The sequence below is a fragment of the Phyllostomus discolor genome, chromosome 7, assembly GCF_004126475.2.
Source record: "Phyllostomus discolor isolate MPI-MPIP mPhyDis1 chromosome 7, mPhyDis1.pri.v3, whole genome shotgun sequence".
Lineage (NCBI taxonomy): Eukaryota > Metazoa > Chordata > Mammalia > Chiroptera > Phyllostomidae > Phyllostomus > Phyllostomus discolor.
Genome location: NC_040909.2, coordinates 11478641 through 11501012, shown reverse-complemented (window position 1 = coordinate 11501012; position 22372 = coordinate 11478641). Strand labels below are relative to the sequence as shown.

The following is a 22372-nucleotide window of genomic DNA, read 5'->3' as shown; positions in this document are numbered from 1 at the left end:
TGTCACACGACCTCGGACGAGTCACGGAACCTGGGGCCTCTGGTTCCTTATCGGACGGCCGAGGCCACGGGAACGCGTGATCGCAGAGCCTCCCAACCGGCAGGCACTTTTGTCTGAGCAAGAATGTTTTTTTCTGCCACAGCAGCAGAACAAGGTCACGATGGAGGACTTGGAGGACTTGGATTGTCAGGCTTCTAGATTACTGGTTCCTTCCTTTTGACCAAGGTCAAGGTCAAAAGCCATTCCTTCCTGCCAAAAAGAATGAAATTCCTCCCTCCACCCCTACCGCTTCGTGACTTCCGCCCCGGGCCCCATCCTCATCCTCCACATCTGAGAGGCAGAAAAGTGGTGACAGGCAGGTCTCCGGAGCAAGATGGCTTGCCTTCCAATCCCGCTCTGCCACCTGCCATTGGGGGACCTCTGGCAGTCATCTGCCCCGCCCCCCTTGCCTCTCACTTTCTCCGTCTGTGAGATGGGGGCCCCAATAGCCCTCACGGCGTGGAGGCGAGGACTGGCTGAGTTCAGAGCCGGGCACACAGGGAGGGCTGCACAGGTGCTGGGCGTTGCTGAGCCTGCCGCATCCGTGCCCGTCTGACTCACCTGGAAAAACGCTCCCCTCTGACGGCCCTGGCCAGCGACCGTGGGGCTCAGGTTTAGCTGAGGGAGCGTCTGCAATGGGATCGGCTGGTCTGAGTCAGACCTGAGCAGCACCAAGCCTTCCATCTCCCTTTAAAAGAGGACCACCCTGAGCTTCTCGGAAAAAAAAACGTCGCCTTCCCAACTGAAGTGATTCCCATGTAACCACAGTCGGGAGCACGACTGGTTGAGATTTTCGTTCGCCACAAACGGTCTCCACTCCCCTTCTCCAGACTCCACGGGGGCTGATCAGATGTCACACCGATCACATCATGTCACCGTCATCACCCTTTTCACGGGCCACCCTAGAGACTCCCGGGGGTGGGAGGTGGCAGGAGGAAGGAAAATGAAGTTCTGAGCCAGGTCTCTGCCATGCCGTCTCGGGGTGAGGATTCGGTGGTTTCTCACCACCCTGCCCTGCCCTCTGTGCTGGGGTCTTGTGGGGGTGACGGCACCAGGCCTCACCCCCAAAGCCTGTCAGTGCAACTGGCCGATGGGGGGCTCTGCTCCCACACTTTCTGTCCTGGCCTAGAAGCCCAGAGTGCCAGTGTGCAGAACCCGGAGGAACTCGGCACTCATCCCTGATTGGAACCAGGATGGATGCATCCTGCAAGGCTCAGAGGTTCTGCTTTCCCAAACCCAGACCAGGTGTGTTTGGGTGGCCAGGCCCGACCCTCTTGGCAGAGGACTGGGCGCCACGGGGCTGCAGAAGGACCATTTTCCAGTGGCCTGTCCGCAAATGTCCACTCCCAAAGACCAGTGGGAGCATGGAGACCCACCGGCTTCAGAGTGATTGAAATAAGAACGTGAGCACACGTCCACATTCTCCAATGGTCCAGCAGCAAAGTGTTTCCCCCTGCAGTGCGCTACCTGTGTCTGAGCAGAGACCAACCCCCAAATGGCCCAACCCCCCACTTCCCGAAGAGGTACGCTTAACACACTTGTTTGGCCAACTTAATAGAAATCCAAACTGTGGCTGCCTTTGAGAGGGGAGATGGGAATTGACTTTGGAAAGGGGCCAGCGGGAACTTCATGGAGCGACGGGCGTGTCCTGCACCTTCATCGTGGTGGCGGTTGTGCGGGCGATTTCATTTGTCAAAAATTCATCACATTGACTCCTAAGGGCTGTGCCCTTTAGTGAATGTAAATTTTACCTCGATAAAAAGTTATAACGATGAGTTAAACAATATCTACTTATATTTAACCTAATCAGGTGGTTGCACACAGTGGTCGCCCCTTCTCTGTGCTTGTTCACTTTCCACGGCCTCAGTTACCCATGGCCAACCATGGTCCGAAACTACTAACTGGGAAACTTCAGGGATAAACAGTTCGTACACTTGAAATCGCAGACTGTTCTGAATAGCACAATGAAATCTCAAGCCGTGCAGCTCCCTCCCACCCAGGACATGCGTCTTCCCTTCGTCCAGCGTGTCCCCACTGAATGTCACCTGCCTGTTAGTCACTGTTAGCCATCAGGGTCATCAGATCGACTGTCCTGATGTTGTGGTGCTTGTGCTCAAATCAGCCTCCTTTAACAACCTCCCCAAAGCGTAAGACTGGTTCGTGACACTGGCGATTCAGACAAGGCAGAGAGGAGCCGTGAAGTACTCCCTTCAGTGAAAACGTGTGCACGTGCAGGAAAAAATACTACAAGTAGGATTCACACCATCCACAGCTTCGAGCATCTGCTGGGGATCCTGCAACAAGTCCCCCATGGATAAAGAGGGACTGCCATGCTTAAAATGGTGCAAGAGTAATATATTAATTTAGATCCCTCTTCCCGTTCACGCATTTCACGAAATGATGTTATGCCAAGAATGCACACCTTTCGAGATCAGTGTACATCATTACTAAGCCACTTCTTAGTCAACAGTTTCCCAGAGCACATCATCTTCAATTCGTCCAATTTATTTGAAGTGCAGGACATTTTGAATCCCTATTTCATGCTGAAATTTTATTGAAAGACACAAACACCCATTTGTACAACACTGCAGCAATTGTATTATTTGTCTGATAGGGAATCACTCAACAATCTTCACTACATAAGCAACCGATGTTTTGCTTTCTGAAATGACCTAAAATATTTGTCACAACCCACAACAATTGCACCCTGGGAATAGTCACCAGATACGTGTTAAATCTAATTGCCTCCTTCCCATCAATTCTCTCTAGCGACCTTGAAAAGCATCCAAACCAACGGACTGAGACCATCTCAGGCTGGGGTGTCTTCCCAGACTTTGTGGTTCAAATAAAGTAATTGAGAAAAGACCGAATTATGAGATATTTTAAAGACTAATAAGTCAAACTATGAGAGATTTATAAAGGCCACACTCCTTTCTAATAATCAATTTGAGAAAGTATGTCTTGTTTATTTTCAGGCATATACTATATAGTAAATCCTGACATATAGGTTCAAACCAAAGATAAAATGAGATTAATTTAGGAAATTTGGGGGGGTCTTGTTTTATAGTTCATTATTCTTTTTAGTTTTTTTAATTGTTGTTCAAGTACAATTGTCTCCATTTCCCCCCCCCATCACTCACGCCATCCCCACCTCCCACCCTCGATCCTACCCGCTTTGGCGTTGTCCCTGTGTCCTTTATATACACTCCTGACAACCCTTCCCCCTTCCCCCCCATTATTCCCTCCCACCTCCCCTCTGGTTACTGTCCGTTTGTTCTTGCTTTCTGTAGTTCATTCTTAAAAGATGAACATTGTTAGCTTAAGTTAGAAGTTTCTTTATGTAAAAATTTTAAACTAAACCTACCAGGAATGAACATTTGAATTTTTTTCCCAACAAATTCAAACTATACACTGTCTCTTAGTCGAGGACTTGAAAGATAGGAGGGTTTAAGCAAATGCTTCTGGTTAGAAATGGGATTATAAATATAACCCTAAGCTACAAATTACTAATGATCAGTTCTGAGACTTGACCTTAAGCCGTGTCTGAGTCTCCAGCTTCAATCAGGGTGATATGATAATATATAAAGAGGATCTTGTTTTTTTAACAGTTCCCCCACAGAGGCATTAAGAATAATGTTTTTAAAGAAATCAGTGTGCAAAACGCTCCACCATTATTTTTGGCTTCTTTGATGTTGCTGTAGCTCAGCACCATTGCTATCGCTGTCAGAAGCAAAAAATCAGGTAGCTCACCCAGAGCTCCCTGGGCTTATCATCTCCTGTATGGCTGCCCAACCTTTTTTCTTTCTTTCTTTTTTGTGTGTGTGTGAGAGAGAAACAGAACACTGGTTTTAAATGACACTATATGTGACTGGAGCTCCAGCTGGAGCAGAGGAGACAGGGGCCTAGAGCAGGCCTACTGGGTGCCTCTTCTCTCTCGGGAGACTACGAGGGGTTTTACAGCACTCTGGGGGTCCCGTGGGACACAGTTGGGAAACCTCTGACGGTGGGCCCTGCACAAAGGTTAGGTCTCCGAAGACCTGCTTTCAAAACCCGCATTTCGGACTCCGTGATGGCCAGCAGGTGACTTAACCTGAGTCTCATTTTCCTCACCTGGAGAGAGAGAGCATGAAGGCTTATCTCAGATGGTTGTGAGATGCTTGTAAATGTGCTTCAGAAACCAGGAGGTGTAGGTTGGGTTTGTTCCTGAAATGTTACCGTGTCCTGGACTGGACACATCTCATTCGAGTGTCACATGCCATCTCCTCTCAATTACTTAGGGACCGAGGGTCCACATTTTCTGTTGTTTGGCCATGTTGATGCTCCTACTTCTGCCTTTCAGCTTTGTGGCCATTACTGCCCCCTGGAGAAGGAACGAGCGGGAGAGTCGACCTCGGGCCTGACCATTACCGCCGACACAGTGCGAGGTTCCGTGCTCACGATCCATTCCCAGGTGCACCACTCTGACAGCTTTCCTTTCGTTTTCAGGTGGGCCAAGACAAGGGAAACTGCTCCTTCCAGAAGAACCCGACCCCTTGCATCATCCCTCAAGAACAAGAAAATATCTTCCATACTATATTTGCTTTTTTCACCAAGTCCGGAAGAAAAGTCTTGGTAAGAACTTGTTTTCCGGTTGGGTCACCGTGGGTGGTCCTCCCTAGGAAGGCAAGTCAGAGATGAGAGGCCAGTTTTCTACTTGGTGTTTATGATTTCCCAAACCTGGTTTTAATCAATTGGCTTAGAAAGCTACAAGGACTGTGGTCAGCTCCTATTTTTCAGCCTGAGGTTTCAGTCAAAGTGTTAAATTGACATTTCAAGTTCTGTTGCCTGGCAAAGAGGAAAAAACCTTTGCAACCCACTGAGCACAAAGTAGTAGAACATCTCTCCAAGGAATGGGAGTCTAATCAATAGTGATGCTTCTCATACAACCACTTTGGGAACCTGCTGGGCGGTATCTATTAAAACTAAAGATATTTGTACCCTATGACCCAGGAATTCCACTCCCCAGTATGTCCCTGAGAGAAATGAGTGCTTGCATCCACCAAAAGACAGGGACAAGAATCACAGTCGTTATAGCCAAAAGCTGGGAGCAATTCAAACATCCATCCATTGTTATAAACAGTTACGGTGTAGCCATACACTGGAATATTACAGAGCACTAGAAAACTGCTCCCCAGGACCACACGAATAAATCTCCTAGACCTAACATTTGGGTGGCAGAGCTAGAGACAAAAGGATACATATTACACTATAATATTGCACTTATACGAAGTTCAGAAACAGCAAAACTATCCATGGCAACGGAGGTCGGGATAGTGGTTATTTCTGGAGGGATGTCAACAGGAGGGGACGTGAGAGAGCCCACTTAGGTACTGGACGGGTTCTGTGTCTTCATCTGAGTATGAACACGTGTAAAAACACATCAAGATGGACTCTTCAGATTTCACCTGTTTTCTCTGTGTAGGCTGTACCCCAATTTATTTATTTATTTATTTGAGAGAGAAACATCAGTTTGTTAGTCCACTCATTTATGCACCCATTGGTTGATTCTTGTATGTGCCCTGACTGGGGATTGAACCATCAACCTTGACGTATTGGGACGATGCTCTAACCAGCTGAGCTACCTGGTCAGGGCTACCCCATTTTTTTCAAGTGCAGTTACTGAAGGTGGAATCATGTTTTTCCAAAGCCTCCTTTCCCTGTATCTTTGGTTCCATCTCTTTAGCTTTTTATTTCGGCTGAAGACACATCTCATACCTAACTCTTTTTTAGAAAACATAGGGCTGTTTGCCACGTGGACTGTTAGGTGTGTTTTTTTCTTACCTACATAGTGCTGATGCTACAACCATTGTCGAGAGCCCTCAGAACTGGGAGGCGTGGCGACATCTGGTTGTCTGACAGATACAACTCTGTATCGGCCACAGCCTGTACCCGACGTGTGAAGCATCGTGAGGGTGTGCGTGTACATGTTGGGTCCCACAATACAAAAGGGAACTCCTCTTGTGTAACATAAATTTGAAATGCACACGTATTTTCTCCACCCAACATGTGTCTTTCTTCTGTGTTTTCTTGAGTCTTGGGACTCCTTAGTCCTCCAATCCGCCCTACCGGCAAAGTGGGCATGAAAGTGTATTTTGCCACCACACGGGCAGAAATTACACAGTGTAAGAAAGACACTTTATATTCAGAACTCACAAGAAAAAATGCTTTCAGTATAGGTAAATGGGCTGCTTTTTAAAAATAATTATTTCTCCTTGCAAAATCCAGTTGCTTGACTTGAAGGCATGTTCCGGGGCCCACTGGGCGGGAAATCCCTCCACTGCCCTCTGGTGGTGAGAAGGAGTGATCGCATCTTTCCGTGCAGTTCCTAGGCCTGCCGTTGTCTTAAGTCTCCAGAATAGAAGCCCATGGAGCCTTTAGCTCCATAAATGGCTGTGCATCTGTCTTTGTTCTTAAAACCGCTTGTCAGTGCTCTGATTTTCCTTCCCAGGACTGTGAAAAACCAGGAATCTCTTGCCTAACAATGCACTGTAACCTGAGTGCACTCGCTAAAGAAGAAAGTCGTACCATCGACATTTACATGCTGCTGAACACAGAAATATTGAAGAAGGTAAGTCCCGAGCACCTGCGCCCTGGAGGTGCGTTTCAAAGCATTTGACTTGGTTTCGCATGAAACGCTGCCTGCCCCCTTTTAAAACGTTCTTGGCCAGCGCCGCTGGGGATTCCCCTGGGGGAGGCCAGGCAAAAATGCAAGACCCTCACAGTTCCGAGTGTGGTGCAGGGTGTGATCTGAGTGTGATCAGCAACAGCAGCCTCACCCGGGAGCTCGTTAGAACCACCGAGACTTGGACTCTGCCCAAACCTGCCGAGTCAGCCCCTCCATGTTCACCAGCTGTTTGGTTTGCACAGTTTTCTTGCGTCAGCATCACCTGGAGACCTTGTTAAGACGCAGGTTCCTGGGGGCAGAGTCTGAGATGCTGCATTGCTGACAAGCCCCCAGGCGATGCCAGTACTGCTGGTCCAGGGACCACGTTTTAGACGAGGGGTTGGCAACCCTTTTCTGTCCGAACAAGCAGTGTGAACATCGCAGACGTGTCTGGCCTCTGCTCCACTCTGCCATTGTGTCGTGAGGCGGCCACGGGCCAGGCCCTGACACACAGGCATGGCTGTGTTCCAATGGGACTTTTACTACAAAAACAGGCCAAGGGCCGGACTGGAACCTGTGGCTCGTAGTTGGCGACCCCTTGTTTAGGTGGCCCCTGGTTTCAGAGAAGCCCAACTTTTGAACCTCAGGTCACTGTGCTATTGTGAGTTTATCCAAAGTGGGTCATCAAAAAAAAAAAAAACCTCAGTTAGTGACTCGGTGGCCCTTAAAAAAATCATACAGATTCACTGTGATTTATTTCTACGGAAGAGCTGCCAAGTAGGAAAGGCCACCCCCAGTGAGATGCTTCCAAAATAACCCCATGTGAAGATAAAGCTAAATATGCATGTTAGCCACAGACATTCTGTTTGTTTTCCTTTGGGCCCGTGTAAGCCTGTCAGCGTGTGAGTGAATATCCTCAGCGAAGTCGCTCCAGTGTCGTATCCAGATTCCAGTGCGGCAGCCGTGTGCTGGCCTGAGAAGTCCCGGGCACCGGGGAAGATGGGCATTTCCCCACTTTCCACGGAGGGCCGTGCTCAGTCCTGCGTTCTCTGGATCCCTTGGGAGGGGAACGGGTTTGGGGCACAGTGGGCTCACGCAGCAGAGCTTCCCTCTCGTCCCCGTCCCTTGAAAAAGGACAGTGTCGTGACAGGACTGGGCGTGAGTTGGAGCACCCCTGACCACCCTACAGGTCCAGAAGGGAGCTGGAGGCCCCGCGTCACAGCGAGCGCCCTCCTGGCGGGGGTCCCTGCATCACTGAGGGACTGTGACTGTGCAGGCTCACTCAGCCTGCCTGTGCTCTTGACAAGTGGCCCTGGTGACAGATTGATTCCCCGCTGTCGACCGAGCCTTGGTGTTGGTGCTGATGGCGGGGAACCCCTCTCATTTCCCCTTCACCCTTCACCCCAGACGGCTGCTTGATTCACTCTCAAAGCCTCACGCCTTCCTGGGGCACAGCCCCATGACCACACCACATCCCACTCACTGCTGTCCCTGCTGGCCATCCAGTCCAGTCGGCACCCAAGAGAGCAGAGAGCCATGGGGTGTCTTATGTGGGTGTTGGAGGGTCCTTCTCCCCAAAAGTGCCTTTTCAGCAGAAACCAGCAGAAATTTCAGGCCAACCGGGAGGCCAGGTGGGGCCCGAGCTGCCCCCGGAGCTTGAAATGCCCAGCGTCGGTCCCCTGAAGCCAGCCCCGACCTCCCCTGGGGGGGCAGAGCAGGAGGCGACTCTGAGAGCCCTGCCGCCTCCCGGAGGATGTGGACCGGCGCCAGCCGCGTGGTTTGATGGGGCCGCCGGCGTGTTTATTTTCCTCTGACCTCAGGGTCCGGCCCCAGACAAGGGAATTTGCGGTCTTATTGTTTTGACCTTAACAAGTTTTCATTTGAAATGTAGGATCTGATTTTTTTTTTTAATTATCAGAGGATTTAGATTTCTTTGAAAGTGTTCTTCTGCCACCACCAAGGCCTGTGCGCCGTGGCAGGTTCCTCGTCTGCTCGGCCTTGAACTTTGACAAGTAGCATCATTATTATGGTGATTGTTATTGCCGTGATTAACACCTGGGATGATGATAATTGTTATCATCCTAGATTGCAAACACAGTATGTCCTGACGCGTAAAACCACACATTTGTAAAACTGTTAAAGCTGGTAAAAGGTTGTTTGCATGCACAGTTATTCACTGCTTCATGGGAGTTAACTGAAGCAGTACCTTGGAGAGACAAGCTTCCAGAGCATTTAAAAGATGTTTTGTCACTGTCCTTTTTTTTTAAGATTTTATTTATTTTTAGAGAGAGGGGAAGGGAGGGAGAAAGAGAGGGAGAGAAACACCACGTGCAAGAGACACGTTGATCGGTTGCCTCTCACACTCCCCCACTGGGAACCTGGCCTGCAACCCAGGCACGTGCCCTGACTGGGACTCCAACCAGCGACCTCTCAGTTCCCAGGACAGGTGCCCAGTCCACTGAGCCACACCGGTCAGGGCAATTACTGTTCTAAAAAGAGCAAATAATCGGCGCATCACGCCCAGGTGAGGTACACAAAGCGACATCCTGTGCATCCTCCCAGGAAGGTCTTGCTGATTTCTCTGTCAGCGACGAACAGAGGGCTCCTCGGAACTGTTTCCTATAAAGAGAGTTCTCCACTCTCTGTTGTTGCTGGCGGGTTTAACCAAAGTGGCCCGGAGCTGGCGTCTGCTGTGCGCCTCCTTGCATGCGGGCAAGCCGGGCAGGTGTGGGTGGGTGCGTTGCACTCCAAGACGCCCGGATGGCAGGGCCCCAGCTCCCCGCCCCCACAGGCAGGATGCTGACTGCTCCGGCCGTCTGTCCTCTGTTTCCACGACCCAAGCCAGGCTGCTTCTCTGCTCTGTGGTTCATCCGCACCACTGGCCCGAGGCTCTGGCCCTTTCCTAAGCCATGTTTTGCCAGCCCCTGCCTTTTTCCACATTCCTTCTCCACCCGGCCTTGGAGCCATTTTCTCATTTTCTGGATCGGTGGCTCTGGCTGTGTGAGCCCACACCAAGGCTTCTGACTGCGCCTGGCCGGTGGGCTCTTCCCGAGTCTTGGAGGTGCCCGGCACCAAATGTACAAGCCAGATGCTTCCTGCTTTCCCAGGTCTCCATCAGGTGCCCTCTTTCCATGTGAAATGGCCTTGAACCCAAAACGCCTTCGTGTAAGAGCCAGGAAAGAGTTAAAAGTAACTCGTGGGAAGGGTTTGAGGGCTGCGGTCAGGGTAGGGAGACATTTGAGGGTGTCAATCAAATGCCTTCTATGGAATGCCAGGCCTGGATTTGCTTTACACAATTAAACAGCTTTATTTATTCTCTACCCCTTTGTGACTGTGTCAGCATCAGGATCGCAATATCTGGCTCTCTCCACTCGGAAACCACAGCACACACGCTCGCATGTGTTGGTGATTAGCACGCTCCATAGTTTCTCGGCACCCGCCGCCGTGACAGGGGACAATTCTCGAGAGAGAGAGAGACTGGGGCTCCCTGTTGCGGTGGGTGCCTGAGATGCGGAGGTAGCTCCCTCGGTGATATGATCTTTGTCTGGTCCACGTGGGATCTTGGGATTTCCATTCAGCCTGGTCCCCAGCCACTGCCACTGAAAGATCTTACGGTGAGCTATGTCGCTTCCTCCACAGGACAGCTCATCTGTCATCCAGTTCATGACCCGCGCCAAGGTGAAGGCGGACCCTGCCCTCAGGGTGGTGGAGATAGCCAGTGGGAACCTGGAGGAGATGATGGTGAGTCAGCCAACCCCCGGGACGGCCTGTCTCGGAGGGGGGGAATCTGGGGGACTCGGTGCCGGAATTCGGGGGTAAAGATGGTTTCTGAGGCATGACGCCAGCTTTGTGGGAGGCCCGCCTTGGCTCCCAGGCCCCCCGGGGAGCTTCTGTGGTCTGCTCGTGTTGCGATAGCATCGTCCTCCAGGATGCCATCGCCATGTGAAAGCTCCCTGCTACAGCCAGCCGGAGGAAAACAGTCTGGAAGGACCCTTGACAGGGCTTGGATTTCCCCCCTGGAGCCAAGGCTATTTTTATCTTCCCCAGACCTTTCCCTGAAACCTCATCTGCCTTTCCAATGGAATTGCTCCATGGATAAACACTGGGTAAAAACAAGCCGTTTGGATAAATTAGAGAGGTCACGTCCAAATGGCCAAGTCCTACAACCTCTTTCATTCTCTCCCTGCTGCCTGGTTTTCCACGGACTCGAACCCAGTTGGCACGCAGACCTCAGAGACATGGGAAGTGGCGGCGACCGGGAGACTTGGTTGCGGCGAGGCTGGAGGAAAAGGGCGGCCTTGGAATTGTACTGGCTTTTAGTGGGTTGGGGGGGGGGGGTCATCCTTTGACTGCCCCCTCCCCTCAGGCATACACACACACTCAAGTCCCAGGCAAATGGAAAGGGAAGACAGCAGCCTGTGACCAGTTTTCCAATGAGCTGTAGAGGGGGCTGCCTTTTTGCATCTCCTTCCCTGGAGTTTGCCTCGTCTCAAGGGAGACGTCACCTTCTCTTGGAAGGGAGTCAGTGTTGCTATAACATATTCGCAGAAGGGTTATGCTCATGAAGATTACAGACTTACAAAAAGAGATTGTTCATGTATTTTCTGGTGGCCATGGAGGCCCCACGTGTCTAAATGTTAGGATGGGCTTGGACCCAAGCCCACTCTTGCAAGACCCTGGTTGAGAAGGTTCATGTAGAAAAAAAGAGTCTCTGGGGACCCCAGGGAGACCTCCGTCCCGCTCCAGTTGCTGGTGAGCAGGAGACGAGGCCATCAGCTGGGGCGGGATGAATACCGTGTGAGCCCGTGAGAGGGTGAGGGCGTCAGAGGCGCAGTGGGACCGGGCCCGTCCAGACTCATGCGGGACGGACGGTCAGGTGTGCAGTTGTCCTCCTCCGGTCACGCTGAGAAATTGCCCCTGCAGTCACTTTACTCACAGAAACTCCAGGGATGAAGCGGAAAGATGCTGGAGTCCTCCGTTACCCGTGGCCAGTTTTCCTGGCAGGTCAGATGGTTCAAGTTGGCTTTGGCCTTTCATGGCCCTTTCACTGCCAATTCCGACCTTCACCTGGGAAGTGAAGGAGGGATGGTGATTCACTGCTCGTCATCATAGCTCCAGTTGGAAAGTTCTAGAGAAACACACGCCCAGCACGAGAGGCCTGGTGTGTTCCCGTGGACCACAGCGTTCCCAATCAGGACCTAATGGAAGTAATTAACGAGTTTCCTACAGGTGGAATCCCTTGTGTAGATTTGTTTTCTTAAGAGTTGTTTATTTATTAATTTTCAGACAGAGGGGAAGGGAGGGAGAAAGAGAGGGAGAGACACATCAATGTGTGGTTGCCTCTCGTGCGCCCCCTACTGGGGACCTGGCCTGCAACCCAGGCATGTGCCCTGACTTGGAATTGAACCAGCAACCCTTTGGTTCGCAGACCAGCACTCAGTTCACTGAGCCACACCAGCCAGGGCCCCCTTGTGTAGATTTTTAAAAAATCTATCATGGAGAATGTTGTCTTTGATTAAGACACTGAGCTGTGCGTGGGATCCAGGAAGGCATCACTGCACGTCCCATTGTTGGGTTCTGAGTCATCTGCCCGCCCCCTAAACGCCACTTCCATTAATTACGGTTCCATTCGGAGCACTGTGGTAATATTTTCACTATCAAGAGTTCTTTGGAAGAAGCTCTCGTTTCCACTGATTTTTTTTTTTGTCAGTACTCACAAGAAAAAAGTAACACCCATCATCACCCCACAGCGCCCCCTGCCCCCTCCTCCCCCTGACTTTGCCCTTTTTAATCCATGAGCTCCGATGAAGTTCTGCAATCTGTTCCCAAGTTTTCTGGCAGGGAAAAAAAAAGTCTTTTCTGAGAAGGAAGATTTGCCTTTTTAGAACAAACACATTCCCTCCCGTGTGAGTCTTCCGAACGCCTGGCTCTTCGTGGGTTGTGCCTCCAAGGGGAAACTTCCGTAGAGGGCAGCCACTGAATTTAAATCAGGAGAGATGGCACGGGATTTTAGAGGAGGTGCCACATTTTTACGGCCTTGGAACGAGCGGGAAGTGTACTCGCGGCTGGTGTGGGGCAGTGTGGGGGCGAGAAGAGGAAAACAGACTCCTAACCACGTCGAGTCTACATGGCGGTCAACCTCACCGAGAGGGAAATCAGATAATTTCCCTGTGGCTCCTTGTGTCTTTCCCTGTGAGGCCGTGGAATGAGCAGTGCTCTGCCGAGCAATTCGGTGAATGCCTAGAAATAGGTCTCGAAGGCATTCGCCCTGTTTATTCATAAATAGATCTTGGGGTGCTTCCCAGGTAGGGTGTGAGCTTGGGTCCAAGACCAGCCACGCCAGCCTTGCTTGGCTTGGGACAGATCCACACCTGAGAATTCCAGCCTTGTTCCTTTGCAGGGAGGGTTGCCAGCGGCTGAGGTTAGAACCTTCCCCAGGGCAAACCAAGAATCCTCGGAATCAGCTCTGCCACCGCGAGCTGCCACCCCACACTTGCTTCTCGGGCTGCAGGAGAAGCTTGTAGGAAGTCCAGAGCAAATGCATTTTCTTGATATTTTGAAATAGCAGAATGCGTGAGAAACACAGAAACCTGAAGGCAAAGGAGTAAGCCATTGCCACGTGCAGTGTGTGCACCAGGCTGAGGTCTTGGGTGCAAGCAGGGGCGAGACTTTGTCCCTTCTGGGGACTGGCTCTGTCTTCTTTTGGCAGGACCAGGTGGGTGAAAAGGGGATCTGGCAGGTCGCAGGATTGCCCAGACACTAGAGAATCCGAGCTGGGGTACAATAGGTGTGAAGAAATCTGAGCACCTGGGCCACAGGCTCTGTGCGGCCTGGAGGAGCCTGGGGTGGTGCCCTGGAGGCAGGCGTCCCTGGATGCTCTGAGCTGCTCGCTCTGGAATAGGGCCGGAGCCTCTCCCGGCCTGAGGTTAGGTCCCTGGCACTGGGGCACCAGGAAGCCAGGGAGAGCAGCTCTCTGGCATTTTTGGCTTCTGTAGCATAGCCTTACCCTCACCCTAAGACTCACACAGAGGATTCCCCAGCACTGGAAGCGGGTTCAGGACTAGGCTGCTAAAGAGTGACAATTGTCCTTCCCACGGGCTTCTCTAATACTCAAGGTCGGTGTTTGGCCAGCCCACCTCCGGCTCTCCTCAGAGCTCCCGTGTGGGCTGGGGTCCTCGTCCAACCGTTTAAACCACCGATTAGTACTGGCTTTCTGGTTGGGGAGCATCGGTGCTTCCTGCTTTGCTTTGTTGTGAGAACTGACGTGCGGGAACGAGCGCCGCTTCCCTGCTGATTCCACGGGGTGAATGTTTGGAGCCCTTCGGCCGTGGTGCGTGGGAACCTCCCTCTCCCGTGGTGACTCCCCTGCAGCCAGTCAGCCCCACGGGAAGGCACGGAGCCTTGGGGGATAGAGGGGCGTGCACCAATGCAAAGCCCCCAGCGTGGGATAGAACTAATCACTCGTTTTAAAGGATCTCTGTTGGAACTGCCCGGGTGCCCTTGGAGCGCAGCCGGCTCCTTGAGATGGGACCTGGCTCTCGGTCGCCCGGCTGGGGCCTCCCCTTCTCGGTCCGCCTCAGCCCCCAGAAGGAAGCCTCGTGACCGCAGCCACGCTTTCACTTCCGACTCACCTGCAAGTCCCAGCCGTGTCTCCCCTGAAACCAGTTAGGTTCGGTTCCCAGGCTTGGCCCTTTTGGGAAGTCAGCACTTCTGGGTTGACCTTCCCTCTGTGCATAGGGGGCACTGTGGGTTCAAGTGCATCCCCCTCTGGTCCGGATGCTGGACTCTGGGCATCAGGTCAGCTCCGTGAGCCTCGGTTTCCTCGTGGGAAAGCTGCTGTCTGTTTCCTGGAGGCTTCCCTCTCCTTCTGTCCCCTACCACGGCCCCCCACCAAAGACGCAAGCCAGGGGACCCCAGCCAGAGGGACACCAGCTAACGCCGTGAGCAAAGATGACTCCCAGTGATGCCCCCACAGTCCCTTTGTCCTAGTGCTTCTTGACGCAGACCTTACCATTTTCACCATCACCAGGTAGATTGTGACGTGTCGTTTACCTTGTATATGGCTGATTGCAGTTAAAACTACATTCCACAGAGGAAGAATGATTTCCCCCTTGAGCCCCAAGTTGCACTGAAATGTAGGATGAAGGAGAGGGTCACGGGAGGGTCGCCACCCCCATCCGGTACCATCATCAAAAGGTGATCTTCCTGTGGTGGTCCTCCTTCCTCTCCCACCACCGCCACATGTGAGAATTAAACTGTAACCATGAGGAACTGAGAAAAAGCCCAGCACCGTTCACCACAGTGCCTGCATCGTATTTCCTAAGGGTCACCATTTGCTTATTCATTCAATGACTATTGAGGGCTTGCTAAGGGCCAGGCACTGTACTAGGCACTGGGGACGCAACAGGGAACAACACGGACATGGTCCCTGCCCTCCCAGAGCTGACTGAGGGGACGACAGACAGTAAAGAAGGAAGCATGCAAAGGTTTTATTTTATTTTTTCATTGACTGAGAGAAAAAGAAAGAAAAAACATTGCTGTGTTGTTCCACTTATTTATGCATTCATTCATTGATTATTGTATATGCCCTGACTGGCAATCAAATCTATGACTTTGCCATATGGGGATGATGCTCTAACCAACTGAACCCTCCGGCCAGGGCTGCAAGGGTCTTATTTTAAATCGAGGCTAGTGTTATGGGAGTTACCTGCTTTGGATGGGGGTCAAGGAATGTTTCCCCAAGGAAACTGAGACCTAGAGAAGGAGAGGGAAGGGGTTCGCCCAGCAGGGGAAGTGCCCCAGTGGCGGTGGGGGGAGAGCAGTAAGACGACACAAAAAGCTTGCCCTATTCAAGGCCGACAGACCAGGGTGGCCGGAACCTGGGGGGCAGTGAAGACACCCACAATGGAAGACATAGGCAGGGCCCAGGCCCTGTACCCAAGGGGGCAGTTACACAGGGAAGCCACTGAATGCTTCTGGTTTGAGCAGGGAGTGGCATGTTTCAATGTATAGTCTTTAAATATCACGGGCTCCTGTGCGGACAGTGGATTGTAGGAGTGAAAGGTAGAGATAAGGAAGCTAATAAGAAGGTTGTGACTGTCACCTGGCAAGGGATGCTGGTGGCAGAGAAGATAGAAGTGGACAGGTAGATGTATGTGAGTGAAGATGCGGCAGTCTGTAGTAGGCACATGTAGGGAACATCTGTCCTGAAGGGCTAGGAGGTACCAAATCACATCTTGGTGCGAAGCCCCTTGCCTGGTGCACCCTCTGTGCCGTTACTGGTGGCTCTCCCTGCGGGAAGAGATGGCCAGGACAAGATGGGCCGTTTGACGTGATGATCTCCTATCCCTCCCACATCGCCCTTGTACCCGGCATCATTACTCCCATTTTCTCTTGGGGAAACTGAGGCTCTGGGAGGCGAGGAGACTCTCAGCCTGAGGTGCCGTAGCTCGCCAGTGGAAGAGCCAGGACTGGCCGCCAGGTCTACCCACTGGCGAGGCCCGAGTCTTCCCTAATCCTCCCTCCCTCCGACCTGTGCTGTCCCATCGCCCCGCGCCCACATGCAGGGGGAGCACCATTCGGAGCAGGAGGTAGGAGTCACAGTCCTGGGTGGTAGACAGCTGGTCCTCTGTCACAGGAGTGACCCTTGGCCGTGCTAGCTTCAGAAGCACATGGTGTTCAGACTTAGATGTCTGTTGGTTCTGGAACCTTTCCCTTTGCGGCCAGGTCCCTAAGCACATGCAACCTACTCATCAAGGGGAGAGCCCTGGATGGATAGCTCGAGGTACATGAGCTGCATTCTCCTCCTCCCTTCGAAGAGAGGTTCTGAGGACTCTCAGGAGGAATGGACATAAAACCTCTTTCTTGGCACAGGGTCTGGCACATAGCAAGTGCTCAACAAACGTGACCCATTATTAACCACAAAGGAATCAGCACCAGCCCAGTCTATTGCTGTGCAGAGTCCAACAGAGCAGGGGATTTCTGGGAGCCGGTGCCCGGCGGGCATGGGCATGGTTGACGTCTCTGTTTATCACAGCTCCGGCTCACAGCGCTGATCTTGCCAAACGCACAGTTTATGTTCTGTTCATCGATGTCGTCTCTGGACGCCTCCCTGCTCCCCCGAGCTGATGGTGCTTTCTGGAGGCCATGTTCTGAGAGCAGTTGATGACATGGTTCGGCTGCAAACGTTTCTCCTGGCCCCCATGCCCCTCCCCCACACCCCCACAGGCTAATAGGTATAATAAGAAGCAGGTGGAAATGTCCTTTCATTGTCGCAGATGCTCTTCTCTTTCTACTTTTCATTTTATGGAAAGTCCTTCCCTCTGTGAGGCGTGGGCACTGTGGACTGCAGAGAGCAGCCTGCTGTTGTCACTGGCCTCTGCCGGCTGGAGCGCCCCAGGCCGGGTGGTGGGTGGTGCTGCCTGAGCGGCCCTCCCCAGCACCCAAAGCCCTCAGGCCGGCTTGGGCCACGGGTGCCCCGTCGTGGTCAAGTCCTCGGCCCTTGTGGAGACGTGAGCATTCCCAGCTGTGACATGAGGCACATTTGCAATGGTCACCATGTGGAAGCTTCCAGAAACACAGAAGCCAATCAAGCCCTGTGGCTTAGGTTCGCCAGCTGCCTCAGACGGGAAGTTGGCTCCCGGTCATTTCCTGATGCCGGCCTGCCGACTTCAGGTGCATTCAGCTTCCCAGCAGCGGGCAGGATGCCCGGTGTCGGGGCCGCGCCATCGCCCCCGGCTGGTGTCTGCCCTCCTCAAAGGCACTGTTGAGGCAAAGCCCCATGCTCCTCGTTTCCTGGGTTTAGGAGCTGGCATCCAGCACCTAAGCCCTCCCGCCGCAGCCCGCAGGCCTGCCGCCTTCCACCCCTCGGCTGGTTAGAACTGGCTCTCCGCCCCCCCCCCCGAAACCAGCACACAGGCACCCCCAAACTCAGCCTTGTTTCTCTCTTCTACCAGCAGCATGGATCTCCCCTGGGGAAACCCACAACTCTCTCATGGAGGCTGTTTGTTCCTTGAAGCCCCGCGTGACACTCTCCCTTCTACTTCCCTTGGCAACTTTGTCGCTGCCCTGGGGAAAACCCTGCACTGGCTTCCCATTTCTCTTAAGACATATAGTTCTTTTTTAAAAAGATGTTATTAATTTATTTTTAGAGAGATGGGAAAGGAAGGAGAAAGAGAGGGAGAGAAACATCAATGTGAGAGAAATATCAATCGGTTGTCTCTCTCATGCACCCTGACCAGGGACTGGGGACTGAACCCCCAGCCCAGGCGTGTGTCCTGACCAGGAATTGAACCAGAGACCCTTCAGTTTACGATACGATGCCCAGTCGGCTGAGCCACACTGGTCAGGGATGCCTGTAGTTCTTAACGCGGCTCTAGCCTTTCCTCTCTCTCCAGCCCCACCTTGCACATCCTCCTCTGGCTTCTGGTTCAATCTTTTTGCTGCAACCTCTCTGTCTGCTGGCGGTGTCTTGCCCCTGCCAAGCTCACTCCTGCCACAGGGACTTTGCACATGCTGTTCCTTCTCCTTGGAATGATGTTCCCTCCCCTCTTGGACTATGCAGTTAACTTCTGCTTACCCTTTAACTCTCAACTCAGGCGGTCCATCGAGGAACTCTTCCTGACTGCCATGCCTGTCTCAGTCTCTCATAACCGAGAACTCCTCCCCTGGGGCACTCTCCGGAGTTATAATTTTGCACTTGTGTGTCTATTTGGCAAGCAGAAAGCTCCGTGAGAGCATAGACTCCCTGGTTTATTCATCAGTGAGTCTCCACAGTTCTTGGCAATAGCAGGTGCTGCATAAACATTTGTCAAATGGATGAACAAACAAATGGTAGATGGATGGACCGAAAGATGGGTCGGTAGATGGGCAGATGGATAAATGGGTGGCCCGGACTCCCCTCAAAGAAAGAACATTTGCAGATATATTGGAAGTAGAGAAAAGTACAGCCAGAGCCTGCAGCTTCAAATCCCACCTTCTCTTCTGTTGCAGACTGAATCATATCCGTGCCTCATCTCATGTTGTGGTAGCAAACCCTGACTGTATTAACTTGTGCATTCACGAACCACATAATGAATCACTACCGTGGCTTAGACAGCAGGAGGGCAGGCATCGGAATCCTCGTTCTATAAGAATTCAATTTGCTGGAGCCTGTAGACAGGAAGATACATCATTACCTTTCAGAGTGAGAAGTGCTTAGAACTGGGACCACAACCCGATCACTGTGCTTTTAAAATGAAGTTTTGTGGGGCTGGGGGTTCCCTTGAGTGGGCACAGGGGCTGCTGGGGCTGGGGTGGAGATTGGGGGGGCAGGCTTGGGGAGGGGGCTGAGCAGACAGAGCTCTGGCTGCCCTTCTTCACAGCCAACGAACCCACATTTTTCTGTGTTATACACTGGGGTGCTGCCATCAGTTTTCTCTGCTAAAAGGAGATTGGTAGTTTCTTTCATGTTTCCAGAAGCTCAGAGAGTGACTGCTTCTGCTGAGAAGAGAGCGGGCAGTCTTCTTGGAAGAGGAGGTGTTGGAGCAGTACATCTTTTTAATATTTTTAAGTTGGCTTTAAATGCTCAGTGAAAAAGATGTTTTTTTAAGTAGTTAAAAGTTAGAAACAAGGAAAAAACAACCGTAATCTCAGAAAGCACCTTTTTACTTTTAAGCTTTCTACCATTCTTCTGCACAGCCGAAGTCTTCTATGTATTAAATTGATGTCCTGGTTTTTACACTTAGCATGATAACAGTTATTGTTTTTCACATGTTGTTATCATGTGAAAAACTTGGAAATCGGGAAAAAAGATGACGTGCTTCCAAACGCATCTCAGAGCATCCTCTGGCCCCCGCCACCTTAGTGTGGTCACAGACCAGCAGCGCTGGCGTCACCGGGGAGCTCCTTTGCCACGTCGAATAGCAGGCACCAACCCTGACGGGCGGGCTCAGAGTCTGCCTGGTCTCCAGGTGCCTCACGTGCTCCCCGTGCACCCTGACGTGTGGGAACAGCACTGCCTCGTCTCCCGGGCCGGCCTCGCTCTCCACGGCCCAGCTTCTGTGATGGAGTCCCCTCCCAGCCCATGGCAGACTGATAAGTTACACGCGGCTTTTGCCAGAAAAGATGGGAATGATTTCTGTCTGGCAGAAAATATCGTTCATTGCCCTCTCTGGTACCAACCAGTTTTGTGTCCAATGTCAGATTTTTTTTTCTGTAATTGCACATGCACTCCGACCCTTCTTGTGAACTGGCTTTACCATCCCGCTGATTCCCTCAATAATGAATTAGATAAGTCTTTGACATGTGTTTGCTGTATTTTTGTGTGAGAGTCACGTTTTAATTTTTTGCAAAGCTTACTTCGACAGCCTGATTTATTACCACCGTTTGTTTTATCAGCTCTGTGGTATTCCACTGTGAGAGTGCTCGTAACTTCTCCATCGGCCTGTGGTTGGACATTTAGAATATTTCTACCTCTGCACCAGAAATAATCCTGCCATGAACATCTTTGAATATAAAACTTTTTCGGTACTTTATGTTTCTTTAGGGTAAATTTTTTTAAAGATTTTATTTATTTAGTTTTAGAGAAAGAAGGGAGGGAGAAAGAGAGAGAGAAACATCAATGTGTGGTTGCTGGGGGCCATGGCCTGCAACCCACGCGTGTGCTCTGACTGGGAATCGAACCTGCGACACTGATTCACAGCCCATGCTAAATCCACTGAGCTACGCCAGCCAGGGCAGACTTTAGGGTAAATTTTTAAGTGCAGAATTAATGCATCAAAGGTAAGAACAGTTGGAAGATGAGCAATATTGGAGTCTGTCAAAGCGACAACAAGAGCAGAAGAGCACTGAGGGTGACAGAAAGCCAGGTGCCCCGGGGAGATGACTCTAATTGACAGGAGAGTCACGAACACACATCCTGAGAGGGGCTGAAAAGGTAGGAAGGAGGCTGATTGTGCAGAGCCTGGTACCCTGAATTATAATGTGTTTGGCACAAAGGGAAGCCATCGGTCATGGAAGCCGAGAAGCAGCCTGATGAGACTGTGTTTCAGAAAAGACGACTGCCAGAGGCCTCCCCGAGGCCCCTGGAGCAGTGCTGGTGGGAGAGGACCAGACCCGGACTGGGGCAGCTCACTGGGGACGGGAACAAGAGGACGGAGAGAAAAGATATTTGGGGGCAGGTGTGGGGGCTTGACCAGCATTGCCAGCTTATCATGGTGGAGACGAGAGCTGTCCGTCTTGTCTGCCCCCTTGGTCCTTGCTGCAGTCCCTTCCTTTGGGTTTGCAGCTAAGATGTGACTTCTTAAAACCGAAGGGTGCTCCGATCTTCACCCACAGATGAGTTTATTCGAGCTTCGATGTGCAGGAACCAGCTCTGCCAAAGCAGCCAGCACGCGTCCAAGAAGCTGAGTGGCGGCACTAAAAATAATAAAAGATTAAGCACGCATTCCGGGGAAGTGACGGGGCATTCTTATGGAATTTGCCAGACTAAACTGTAGTGGGCTCTCACTGTGTCTGTGTCCACAAAACCAGGCCTCCAGCGTCGCTTTGCTGGGATGCCGATTTCTGACACCGAGGGGCAGCCAGTGGCCCTGGGGAGAAGCCACCAGGGTGGCCCAAAGGGCTGGGCTTTGCAGCTGACCCCTCTGAGCTCATAGCCCGCCTCAGTGCTTCATTGTCAATGAGGAGCTTCAGCAGATTCATTGCATGGCCGTGCACCAGGATCTCAGATAAACTACTGTATTTCCCCTCTCAGACCACCACTGCAAGGAGGAGGAAACCAAGAGTGGCATCTTGGTCACCTGGGGTCACACTCCTTGGCCAATAGTGTCCCATGGTTCATCTGTACAAGACACCACACATGAGATGATGCCACTCGGAGCTCTCCAGGGGCAAGAACCCAAAGGCGTGAATCTCACTTTGAAAACAGGAGTCTCTCCTCTGAACCAGACAGAAAGCAGCGGGCTTGTGATGACAGATCTTAGAGCCCATTTCTGTCCTACCATCCCTGACCCCTAAGTATTCCTCCCTAGGCACAGCCTACTGCCAGAAAATCATCCTTTGTAAAAGCCCCTAAGTGGGCAGGCTGGATAAATGAACTGGATATCCACATGGGGGGATACTGTTCATACACAGCAATGAGAATAGACACGCCCCAACCTGGTTGGGGCATCGTGTTAGATTCCAGTTACACTGAGAACAAAGGCAGGTGAAGCTAACCCAGGCTCTTAGAAGTCAGGGTAGTATTGCCCTCCGTGGGAGTTGTGACTGCAAAGGAGGGGGAGGGGCCTCTCGGGGGCTGGTCACGTGCAGTTCCTCGGTCTCGGTACTCATTCCGAAGATGTGTTTAGCATTCAGTTTGGGAAAATTTGGTGACCTGTGCACATAGGTTAGGTATACTTTTCTCTATGCATCTTAAGTGTCAATAAATAGGTTTTTAAAATTAAAAAGCAGCCAACCATGGACAACCTCAAAAAAAAACAATCTCTTGCCCTGGCTGGAGGGCTAAGTTGGTTGGAGTGTCGTCCCATATACCAAAAGGTTGCAGATTCAAGCCCCAGCCAGAGTACATACGGGGGCAACCAAGTGATGTTTCTCGAGTCAGTGTTTCTCTCTGTATCTCTTCCCCTTCCTCTCTCTCTAAAATCAGTAAATATATCCTCAGGTGAGGAATTTTTTTGTTTTGTTTTAAATCTCCCTGCCAGCAACGCT

The 22372-nt window shown here is 51.6% G+C and overlaps 1 protein-coding gene across 1 annotated transcript in view; it reads left to right on the top strand.

Annotated features, from left to right (window-relative positions):
• Positions 1 to 22372, top strand: part of ITGA9 (integrin subunit alpha 9) — a 308765-nt gene that overhangs the window by 269629 nt on the left and 16764 nt on the right. The window contains exons 24-26 of the mRNA XM_028518757.2: positions 4525 to 4650; positions 6527 to 6646; positions 10322 to 10423. Of these exons, the coding sequence (XP_028374558.1) occupies positions 4525 to 4650; positions 6527 to 6646; positions 10322 to 10423 (348 nt within the window). The remainder of the gene's footprint in view (positions 1 to 4524; positions 4651 to 6526; positions 6647 to 10321; positions 10424 to 22372) is intronic.